We start from the raw sequence: 12,323 nt of genomic DNA on the forward strand, positions 1-12,323 counted from the left end.
CAATCCTGGTTAATTTAGATCATCAATGGATGAACAAAGATACAACAATACCAACAACAATATGCATGATTCAAATTAAATCAACAAATCACAAACAAATATAAACTCACATTAAATCACTGGATTTAAACATGAACTTCAAACAAAGATGAACATGAATTAAATCTGTTTTTTAAGCAACAAACATGACGGATTCTAACGATTCAAACAACATTAACATTTTCTGGAGAATTCATAACAACATGAAACAAATTGAAGAAATAATTAATTAAATTTCAATTTGAATCTAACAAACATTAAACTAACAAATATTCACTTAAACAACAACAAATATTCACTTGAACAACAGTACGAACATGAAATAAACATGAAAAACAATTAATTAATCTTTCATTTGGAATCTGAAAAATTAATTTAACAAACAACACATGAACATGAACTAAAAATTAATTCAAACGATAAACAAAACAAACATTTGCCGATTTTAGATTCGAAAATATCAAAACAAAGTACGGACAAAATAAAACTCAGAAATCTACTAACCGAATCGAACAATCATACATACGGACTGTTTCAGCGACCCTCGACCAAAGCTCAACCAAACGACGACGAACAAATCTAAGAAGTCGACTGAAGCCGTGCCGGAGCAGCAGCAGCAACTGTCGCGACAGAAGTGGAGGAACGAGGCAGCTGACTGAGTTTGGACGACTAGCTCGAGCTTGGAACGTGAAGAAACAGCAGCGGGGGGGACTGGACGACGAAAGCTAAAAGCAGAAGGAGCAGCTACGGCAGCCATGGATGACGCGAAACAGGAGCAGCTGGGTGCGTTCGCTCGTGAAGAAACCATTTACGACGAGCTGGAACAGATGCAACTCGCGTCCAAGTAAACACATGCAACTCAGCCATGAACGATGAAGCTGGAACGAGGTCGGGGGAAAAGACTGCCATGGACGCCGAGCTTCACACCCGAGCTTGACGTCGATGCAGCAGTCGCGGAGTTTGCTTGGACGCGAGGGAGGTGGAGCTTGTGTGGTGCGTGTGTTGTTGATAGGGAGGCAGCCATGGGAGCTGCTCGTGCGGAAGGGGAGGTAGCCATGGATGGCTTGGGGTGTTTGGTGTTTTGGAGAAGAAGAAACCCAAAAATGGGGGCGGATGGTTTAGGTCCCTTTTTTAGGGTTTTTTGTTCTTTCTTTTTTTTCTTTTTTTTTTTTGTGTCTTTGAAATGTAAGATAGGGGTATTGGGTTATGGATTGGGTTAATGGGGCGGACCAGGTCGACCCATGTTGAGATGGACTGGGTCATGGAGAAGGTTGGACAAATGTTTGGGCCTGGGGTTGAATTTTGAAGAAGTGGCCCAATCCGATTTTTCTTTGTATTTTTGTTCTCTTTTCTTCTTTTATTTTCTAAAACTAAATTATAATAATACTTAAATTATTATTAAGAACTAAATTAAGTTATAAAAGCGCAAATTAACTCCCAATAATAATTAACGCACAATTAAGTAATAATTAAGCATAAAATTGTTCATTTGGACATTAAATGCCAAAAATGCAAAAGATGCCTATTTTTGTAATTTTTAATTTTTGTAAAACTAATTTAATTACTAACAATTGTAGAATGAAATCCTACATGCAAAATGCGACATATTTTTATATTTTTTATTAATTTAACAAATAAGCAAACACTGACAAATACCAATAATTATCCAAAAATATCACAAAAATACTCAAAATTGCACACCAAGGAAAATTATTTTATTTTGCATTTTATGGGAGTATTTCTCATATAGGGCAAAAATCACGTGCTTACAAATGGTATAATTCCTAACCTTTTACTATTCATTCTACTTCTAACAATCCCACAAGTGCAGAAAGTACGACCGACGAGGTTGCCGAACAGGGGGAGCAACCTGGTGAGGTTATCGAGCAGGGGAGCATCTTGATGAAGGTGTCGAGGAAGTGAAGCACCCTACTCAGGGAGAAGAACAACCTCAACCTCTGAGGAGATCAGAGAGGCCAAGGGTAGAGTCATGCAGGTATCCTTTCACAGAGTATGTCCTCATCAGTGATGAGGGGGAGCCAAAAAGTTTTAAGGAGGTGTTGTCCCATCCAGAAAAGAACCAGTGGATGAAAGCTATGCAAGAAGAGATGGAATCTCTACAGAAAAATGGCACTTACAAGCTGGTTGAACTTCCAAAGGGTAAAGGACCACTCAAATGCAAATGGGTCTTTAAACTCAAGAAAGATGGAAATGGCAAGCTGGTCAGATACAAACCTCGATTGGTGATTAAAGGCTTCGAACAGAAGAAAGGTATTTATTTTGACGAAATTTTCTCATATGTTGCCAAAATGACTTCTATTCGAACAATTTTGAGCTTAGCAGCTAGCCTAGATCTTGAAGTGGAGCAGTTGGATGTGAAAACTGCATTTCTTCATGGAGATTTGGAAGAGGAGATTTATATGGAGCAACCAGAAGGATTTGAAGTAATTGTAAAGAAACACATGGTGTGCAAATTGAATAAGAGTCTTTATGGATTGAAGCAGGCACCAAGGCAGGTACATGAAGTTTGACTCATTTATGAAAAGTCAAACATACCTAAAGACCTATTCTGATCCATGTGTATACTTCAAAAGATTTTCTGAGAATAACTTTATTATATTGTTGTTGTATGTGGATGACATGTTAATTGTAGGAAAAGACAAGGGGCTGATAGCAAAGTTGAAGGGAGATCTGTCCAAGTCATTTGATATGAAAGACTTGGGCCCAGCACAACAAATTCTAGGGATGAAGATAGTTCGAGAGAGAACAAGTAGAAAGTTGTGGCTATCTCAGGAGAAGTACATTGAACGTGTACTAGAACGCTTCAACATGAAAAATGCTAAGCCAGTCAGCACACCTCTTGCTAGTCATCTAAAGTTGAGCAAAAAGATGTGTCCTACAATAGTGGAAGAGAAAGGGAACATGGCTAGAGTTCCTTATTCTTCAGCGGTCGGAAGCTTGATGTATGCAATGGTATGTACTAGACCTAATATTGCTCACACGGTTTGTGTTGTCAGCAGGTTTCTTAAAACTCCTGGAAAGGAACATTGGGAAGCAGTCAAGTGGATACTCGGGTACCTGAGAGGTACCACGGGAGATTGTTTGTGCTTTGGAGGATCTGATCCAATCTTGAAAGGCTATACAGATGCTGATATGGCAGGTGACATTGACAACAGAAAATCCACTACTGGATATTTGTTTACATTTTCAGGGGGAGCTATATCATGGCAGTCTAAGTTGCAGAAGTGTGTTGCACTTTCAACAACTGAAGCAGAGTACATTGTCGCTACAGAAACTGGCAAGGAGATGGTATGGCTCAAACGGTTCCTTCAAGAGCTTGGATTGCATCAGAAGGAGTATGTCGTCTATTGTGACAGTCAAAGTGCAATAGACCTTAGCAAGAACTCTATGTACCATGCAAGGACCAAACACATTGATGTGAGATATCATTGGATTCGAGAAATGGTAGATGATGAATCTCTAAAAGTTTTGAAGATTTCTACAAGTGAGAATCCCACAGATATGCTACCAAGGTGGTACCAAGGAACAAGTTCGAGCTATGCAAAGAACTTGTCGGCATGCTCTCAACTAGAAGACAATGTTACCTCCTCTAGATGAATGAGACTGGAGGGGGAGATTGATGATGTCCATCTCATTGAAGAAGTATTAGGCATGTGCCTAATAAAAGTTTCTTTGGTTTGGTAGCCAACCTTGTTGAATTAGTTTGGTTTGGTAGCCAACCTTGTTGAATTTCTTTGGTTTGGTAGCCAACTTTGTTGAATTGTGAAAAGTGTGTGTAAATTGTCAAATATTGTAGGCTTTAGAGAGTGAAGCTTTGGCTATAAAAGGAGAGCTTCAACTCTCATTTCTTCACACCAACAAAGAGAGAAAGAAAGAGTGAGGTTTCACAGACAGGGTATAAGAAAATAGTCTGTAAGAAAAATAGAGAGTGAGCGATATTGTAGTGAGGTGGGAATATCAAAAGAGGGTTATTTCTTTTGAGTGTTGTAGTGGCCTTTGGAGTATTTTACTCGGACCTACAAAGTGTAAAATTCCTTACTATAGTGATATCAGTTGCTCCTATCGGGGCCGTGGTTTTTTCCCTTATTAAAAGGGTTTTCCACGTAAAAATCTTGGTGTCGTTGTTACTCCTTTATTCTTGTTAATTACCGTATCTCGGTGCTACATTATTATTTCGTTTTTATTACCGTGAATATTATTTCTGTGGGAGTTTATTCCCAACAACATGCTCCTTATGCATTCGAAGAATGGTCTTACTCTCCAACTTTTGAGTGTTGAAAGCACCTAAAAAATTCGAATGTCAAATTTAGGAAATCAGTTTTTAAAATTTTAACTTGGTTGATTTGCCATTTCAGTCCAATTGACGAATTGAAACGTCCCTTTCTTGCGTAGATAAACCGATGAATTAAAGAGAATTAGTAATTATTGATAAGTGACAAACTAGTTCAACATGTAATGAAATGTCGTCGTCCCGAAAATTTTCGAACTTCTATTTTAAAGTTCTTTCAAGCTTTTGAGTTTTGACTTTCTAATTCTGTTTACTGAGATGCGTAACTGACTCGGTTCAAATGTTAAAGCTCCGCTTTTATAGAATCCAAGATTCAAAATTCGCAGCTTTTTGCATTTCGGTTTGCTTACACGTTTCAAATGTTCCAGCTCTTTTAAACTGGCAGTTGACTCGATATTTAAACGCAACATAAACGTTCATCTCTCTTTTTAAGGTTGCATCTCGTTACAATGAATAATCCATTCTTTGTCGGAAACAAAACCCGTTTGCTTCGAGTGAAACTGCGCTGTCCATATCACTATAATAATCACATAGAAAACACAAATATTAGCACTAATATGAATACTCGAGTCTCAAATGATTTGACCACCAGCATCCGTTATTTCCCACACTGTTCTGGTTGCTCGTTATCTTAGGGAATTGATCACCAACACTTTTCTCATGGTCTGGCATCAAATACGAAGTTGTGGTTTGTTTCACCTGACACTGTCCTTTGACGACATTTTGAGTGGTATTCGCATACTATCCACAACTTCGCCCACCAGCCATCCACACTCCGGATATTTTTGTCAACAAATCAACATTTTGTGGCCCGTGCCGTGCCGACACAGTTATTTGAGGGAATTTTTTGTTAATGAGCCTGATGCATATTGCAGCAATTTTCTTACTAACCGTAGGATCAATGATTGATGCTCTTGCAACCCCTGTCACATAAGGACATCCAGCCGTGTATTTAGAACAGAACCTTAAGGGGTCGTTTGGTTGGAATATGGCTTATGCCGGTATAAGTTATGTTGAGATAAGCTATGATGGAATTGTTGTTTATTCACTGTTTGGTATGTTGTATTAAAAATGACAATTGCATAATTTCTAAGAAGAAGGTATAAATTATACCGGTGTTAATTACCCCACCCTCTATAAGTTATAAGTTATCCCGGTGTAATTTATACCGGTGCTAATTACCCCACCCTCTATAAGGTATAAGTTATCCCGGTGTTAAAATTAACACCGGGATAACTTATACCTGGTTTGCTAACCAAACAGAGTATTAAGGTGGTATTAAATTTTTATACCACCCATATACCTTCATATACCTCATACCAAACGACCCCTAAGAGAAAAATCATTTATATTTCCTGTGATCATCAGAACAGAGACAACATACAAAAAGTTGTTTGAACCACATGTCATGATTTTATTTCATATCTATTACTAAGAAAGCTGATTCCCTCGTTCATAAACCTTGCCATATGAAACAAAATTCGTTCAGAACCACGATTAGATGAATCACAAGATTGTGAACTAGGATAAGAGGTCTCCACTCCTCGCAAATCCTTTGCGTCCAACTTACTATGTTCCTCCTTGTCCTCAGTTCCTTTGTTTGCACTAGGATCTTACATGCACCTGAACTGAAAAGCTTATCGTTGCAGTGTCTGGATGCTGAGTGGATACACGGAGCTGCATTTCAAAGTGCAAGCACCACTGCAGCATAACTTCATCAAGGTCACCCTGCGGCCTGCCGCATGGTATTTCATGCTTCTAGGAAGAAGTTGGATGGGAAGGACTGGTCAAGTCTCACTGCCTCCATCAGTAAAAGCCAGCTCGCAAACTAGAGCAAGATGATCACTTCCCCATTTCTGCAGGAAAAATAAACTTGAATATACCATGATGCTTAGTGATGCAAAAAAAAAAAAAAAATGGAAAATTTAATCTTAGCAAAAATCAGTACTTCTGGAGTGTCTACATGATCCCATATCTTTTTTTTAACATGATCTCATATCCTTAAAATAGGATATCAGCGAAATCATAACCCTAACTTCCAAGAAAGTATGATATTATAGAAGAGTGAACTGAAACTTGCCAGCAAGTTTCATGGGAAAAGGAAGAATACTTAGGAATTAGGATATGGCCTTATAGCGTTACTAGTATTTAACAAAATCAGTCGTGGGAGATAATATACCCTGACCAGTCATTTTCTTCCCCGAACATTTTGTAGCACTAATTTTGTAGTGCACAAACATGTAAGAGGTCCCTGCCGATGTACAGGTTATATTATCAGCTATAATGAACTTATTAATTCATTTCTTCTGCAGACACTGCTATAAACTAAGTGATTATTCTCCAGTAAAAGGAACTCACTAAAATTTTACCAGTGTTGGTTAGTCACTCAAATTAGTAAATTGGTTACACTGATGAACCACGAGTAAATGCAAACTAGCAGAATGCCATCCATATAATTGCTGCAGCTTGTGCATGGCCGACATATACGGTTCGTCAAGGTGATTTTAGGAAAAACGGTGATCTCTATAATAAAAAAATAAAAAAAGAGGGGCAAATGGCGATCTCATCCCCATCTTCCAAGTTCAGCCATAGGATACGGGAAAGTTTTAGCATTGTTGTAACTTCTCAGAATGCACCTTCCAACATATCATATCCTCTACAGAAACAAAGCACTTAAATGTTTTCCATAGTAGTCATAGCTTAATATACCTTACTAGGAAGCCCTCTTGTTCTGCTTAAAACATCAATAGGTAAGGTATCAAGAACTCTTACTGGAACAAAATCTGTTGTGTGCCTGTAGAACCTCACAATGTTTTAAAAGAAAAAAAATACCATTGACATATGAAAGAAATTCTCAATTTCAGGTAAGTTTATCCACTGCTTCTCTAAAGTAAAGAGTACCATATATAGTCAACAGTCCCCATAAACTTGGAGTGATATGATGTCACCAAGGGTTCTCCAGAGTTGTCCCTGGTTCCAGAGCTTCCCTAAATATTAAAAATACGAAGACATCACCTATAAGAAATATGGGACTAAAGCTCTAAAAACTGAAACCTGTTTGCTAAAGGCAAAACAATAAGCAGATAACAAAACTTTTGGGAGAGAAAAAGATTTAACTTGGCGTTCCAACTTGGGCTCATTTAGAGCATGTATTTGTATTTCTACAGAAAACTGCTAAGATGAAGGGCAAAAGCACCACCAAGTGAAAAGACAACAGAAGTAAGCAAGAGCAGGGAAAAAACTGCTCCCGCCGCCTTCACACAACCCCCCCCCCTCCCCCTCCCCCCAAGCATGTGTACAGTGAAAGAAAAAGAGGGGACAGAAAACAAAAGGAGAAGAATAAGAATGAAAAAAAGAGAACATGAAGAATAATAAGATAAAGGAGTCTGTCCCCACCATAAATCATAGCCTGAAACTCTTTTGCCCAGCTTTTCTTTTTCATGCTCTTCTTTTTTCCAGTTATGGTTTGCCGTTTCCCCCACCTTTTGACCTTGTAACAATTCTCTTTTTTTTTTCCCACCCTTTATTTACTTTCAATCTCGAGGGGAAATACACCTTTCTGCTCTAAATTTTAACAGTAATTGATTAAAGAATTTAACAGAAGAGGCTAATGGAATCCAAGGTTTAGGCAATACCCATTTTCTTTTCTTTTTAAAAAGATTTTAACAAATGAAAATATATGTCACAATCAATTAAATAATGGCAGAGATTCAATAAATAAATAAAAAGTATAAGCAGGGAAAATTTTGCAAGAAGACAACATACAGGAACTCCAGCATAGGCACTGCGCAGCTGTAATTGATGTATCAGGTGACTAGCTCCTGTCCCGGTAGCAAGCCTTAGCTCCTCATCACTCCATCTATAAATAAAGCTGTTCAACGCTTATAGCATTTCATTTATGAGCAAGTAATACTCAACAAGTGAAAGATACATTAGCCACTTATTGTTAAAGTTAAGAACCATTGGTCATTTGAAATTGGTAAGGCATCTATTAGGTGTGCATAAATTAGAGAGAACACATAAAGAACCTTGACTTGAAGCTTCTATTTTGCGATGGATAGATTTGGCCAGAAATTTGCTTCCGTTCATGCATTTGGATGTCCAACTGTTCCAAATGCAAAGTGATTTAGAGAAAGTAAAATATTCAAATTTGAAGAAGGTAAACCAATGTGCAGAACATAAAACTCACAAAGTTGTGTAGCTAGGACTCACCTTACTTGAAGTCAAAAACTGATACATTGCACTCTGAGCAACAATAAACAGAAAATTAGACCTGCAAGATTCAATATAACATTTCTAATGTTTCAGAGTAAGTAAATTAAATTACCTGGGGCATACTATTAAGATCTCCAGCAAGCACAACTGGTATATCACCCCATTCTAGTGATAGCCTTTGGGCACTCTCAAGAAACAGTCTAACCTATAACATTAAATGTTATGTTGCAGTGATCAAGAAACAGTCTAACCTATAACATTAACCAACGTTATTTAAAAAATTCCCTGATAAATAAGAAGTTTTTGACTGAATTTTTTTTCCATAGTTCAAGATTGACCAACAGGAACATTGTCTATTTCCAACAAGTCTAGGTAAGACTTTGACGCATTTCAAGTTGACTGGTTATTCCTAGTTCTCTGGAACTTTATCACTACAAAATCACCCTTCGAACCGTATAAGATTTAGTTCAGAAAATTTTAATTTTCACCTGGAAAGTGAAAAAGTCCAGAAGAAGCAAAATAAACGAGGCTAGTCCTACGCAAGCCTTAATTAAGAATGCTACAAGAGATGTTATAGGACATGAAACGTGTACAAAACCTGGACTTCTTTTGAACATAGGTTTATGCAAAATGTATTGCATAAGTACGAGGGGCAGAGAAGGGATGCAGATATCGCCAGGCAGGTCTAGAGCAAATTGTTGGTCCTGGAACCAAACTCAGTAACACCACTACCCTTTATTAAGAAGGCACATGTAAATAGGCATCACGTAAAACTGCTATAAAGGATGTGAAGCTTTCTAGGAATGAATTGAAGCTAGACCACACTCCAGCAGAGGAGATCAATAATGTCATACTTCTCAAAATGGAAATTTGCTATTAACTTCCCAAGCATTAGAAGAGAGACAACATTCTGGAAGAAATACCATGCAGGCATGGCGCACAAGCAAATCAATTGATATGTGATGGTTTTTGTTCTTGGCAGGAAGAGTTTTTTTTTTTTTTGGAGGGGGGAGGGGGGATATGGAAAATTGGTGCCGGCAGATAAAAGGAAAAAAAAACTACAGATAAGCGATGGTCCATCAAGTCTTTAGTGACAATGCTATTACCATGAAACAATTGAATGTTAGTTGTTGCTGAAAATATATACCTGCCCCAACTTAATGTCTCCACGGTTGGGGTTGAAGAGTACATGAATATTGCCAACCACAAAGCTTCGTGATGATATACTCCTACACAAAAATTTGGACAACCATAACCAAACAGATTAAAAAGAATTAAGAGGTAAAACTTACACAAAATAATGCAAAAATTGGCAATTTTTAAAAGTTCAACATGTTGAGAATGATGATAAAATAGAGCAAACTTACTCCGAATTTGAAGCACCCATATCCTTACTTGAGTTCTTCACGTTCATCTGAAAAGTTGATACAAATAACTACAGATCAAAGTAGGCTCCAGCTGAATATTAGAGTAAAATTAACTCTTTGCGACCATCTTGTAATGTGCAGGGGAAACAGAAGGAAGACTTGCATGGCAATCAAAGAAGTATCCTGTAACGTCCATCTCAAGCACAGACAACAAATGACGAACCCATCTATCCCTTTATTCATAACATATGCAGCTTGGGTAGAGTGCATGCATGTCATAACGCCACGCTGCTATTTTTTCGCAAGGATGGGGCATTTTGGGGGAGGGTTGACTAAGGGAGCGAGACACTAGACTTACCTCTGATATTCAGAAGCCTCTTTTTTAATAATTAGTGTGTCTGATATCATGGAAGCTGAACACGAAGTTGTGTCAACGAGATGGTAAATCCATGAAACAGCATGTATTTCTGAAATATCAGCACACTGCTTTGTTTGATCAACTGATTTACTAACAATCTAAAGCAACCTTCTTATAGTAGGTTAGTACTTAGTAATTATTAGGATCATAAGAAGTAATTATTAGGATCATAAGAAGTATTTAGAAGTAAGAGATAATGTTATACTAATACACTTAGAGCATAAACAACCAAATAGACTTTTTTAATTTAAAATATAATGCATAGCAGGTTTACCTTGAAAACACAAAGTTGGCAAACATTATTGCGTAGATCAAACTCCTGGAATTCTATGCTCTCCTCGTGCAGAAGGTCAAATCTGTAACCAGATATATATTTGTAATATGAGCGAGTAGAATTAAATTGGATAAGCTAATAGGAAAAGCTCAAAGCAGTAGGTTTTCAATTTCCATAGAAAATAACCAATACTGATAAGCGAAAAACAAAGCTTTTAGCAGTAGATCTTCATATCCCATAAGAAGAATCCACAGCTTACTAAGCAACAGCAAAATCAAAAAGAAATTAAGAAAAAATCAAGGCCATACAGTTCTCTGTTCCAAAATATCGCACAACCATCACATGCATCACCTGTACGAGCCTAGTAAAGGGAAAAGAAAAGACACATTCGATTCAATATGTGATAAAAAAGTTCAACATACAAACCATCCCTAAAGAATTTCAGCCATAATTATAATGCACCTGATAAACCCCTTTGAAGCCCTCTTTCTGGAGGAGATAATCTAAATCATCATAACAATCAACCTCCTGCGGGCATACGAGTACAAGTAAGTTTCTCTAAAAGGCCGCACATCTTCATAAAGTGTTTAGCAAGTAATGCACTCTTTCTTTCTAAGAAGATAATGAAACAATAATTTCATTTGCAATGTTATTTATTTCTTAGATTCTCAGCTCCATCCCCCCCCCCCCCTTCCTTTTTTGATGAATAAAGATACTGAAAGTTAGAAACTCTGAAATTAAAACTTACCTGGAAACACATTATACCCGGATTATATTCTCTAATTTCCTTGCGAATAAGCCGCTTGCGGTAGTCCCAATCCAAATACTTTGGAGCAACATTGTGGTATAGATCCTCATGGTTAGCTGCATTTTTTACCCCTAGTATATTATACGACATAAAAACAACTCTATCTGCAAAACCAAGGTGACTATTCAGACAAAACAAAAAAGGCAATGCACTTGCCAAATTAAGAAAACAAACAATATTAAATATTTGGATTGTAACAAAAGAAATTTCTTACATAGTCGTAACTAACCTAGATATGGGGAAACATCGTGAGTAGAATAAACCCACTTGCGCTTATCCTCTGCACTCGTCCTCTTTGATTTTCCTTTATGCCGTTTTTCTTTGCGCCTATTGTACGAAAAAGTGGAGGAAGTTGCATATGTACGGGTATAAGAAGTGGAAGTATGATTCAGGGTTAGGGTTTCAGTTTCAGTCTCAGTTTGACGTATTGTTCCTCTTTGCTTCTTTTTGCTACGGTGTTGACCGACGTCGAATTGACTAGTTCTACTTCTCTTTGAAGCGGAAGACCGAGAAGGTTGCTCCGCCGGTGGGTATCTTCCGTCGCCGATTCGGCCCATGTTGCCGGGAGATTTGAATTTTGGCGGCGCGTACGGCGTACTTAACCCTTTATCGGACGAATATGTGAAACGTGAAAGATGCATAAATATGCCGTATGCTACAATTGACCCTATATTTTTGCATATTAGAATGGTTTAGTTTTGACAAAAAAACAAACCAAATCAACTATATTAATAGCTTGTTTGGCCAAGCTTATTTTTTGCCAAAAGTATTATTTTTTTTTTGCCAAAAACACTTTTGGCCAAGCTTTTGGAAGGTAAAAAATTGCTTTTGAGGAGAAGCAGAAGCAGTTTTGGAGAAGCAGAAAAAAGTAGATTCTCTCCAAAAGCACTTTT

General features: G+C 37.6%; 1 protein-coding gene across 6 annotated transcripts; it reads right to left on the reverse strand.

The window, feature by feature from the left end:
* Window positions 1–5,679: 5,679 nt before the first annotated feature.
* On the reverse strand, window positions 5,680–12,113 carry LOC107808121 (carbon catabolite repressor protein 4 homolog 5). Of its 6 annotated transcripts, none has more exons than XM_075256433.1 (14): window positions 11,660–12,113; window positions 11,371–11,486; window positions 11,085–11,150; window positions 10,931–10,983; window positions 10,623–10,704; window positions 9,931–9,977; window positions 9,711–9,792; window positions 8,676–8,768; window positions 8,561–8,593; window positions 8,377–8,453; window positions 8,114–8,219; window positions 7,250–7,335; window positions 7,058–7,142; window positions 5,680–6,204 (listed from the first exon to the last, which is right to left on the reverse strand). In XM_075256433.1, the coding sequence occupies exons 1-14, from the start codon at window positions 12,069–12,071 to the stop codon at window positions 6,136–6,138; spliced, it is 1,407 nt and encodes a 468-aa protein (XP_075112534.1). In that variant the 5' UTR covers window positions 12,072–12,113; the 3' UTR covers window positions 5,680–6,135. The 6 variants fall into 6 exon arrangements, with proteins under 6 accessions (XP_075112534.1, XP_016488094.2, XP_016488095.2 ...); XM_016632608.2 differs by having other exon boundaries at window positions 11,371–11,534; XM_016632609.2 differs by having other exon boundaries at window positions 8,114–8,207; window positions 11,371–11,534; window positions 11,660–12,090.
* Window positions 12,114–12,323: the final 210 nt, after the last annotated feature.

The sequence above is a fragment of the Nicotiana tabacum genome, chromosome 6, assembly GCF_000715075.1.
Source record: "Nicotiana tabacum cultivar K326 chromosome 6, ASM71507v2, whole genome shotgun sequence".
Taxonomy (NCBI): Eukaryota; Viridiplantae; Streptophyta; class Magnoliopsida; order Solanales; family Solanaceae; genus Nicotiana; species Nicotiana tabacum.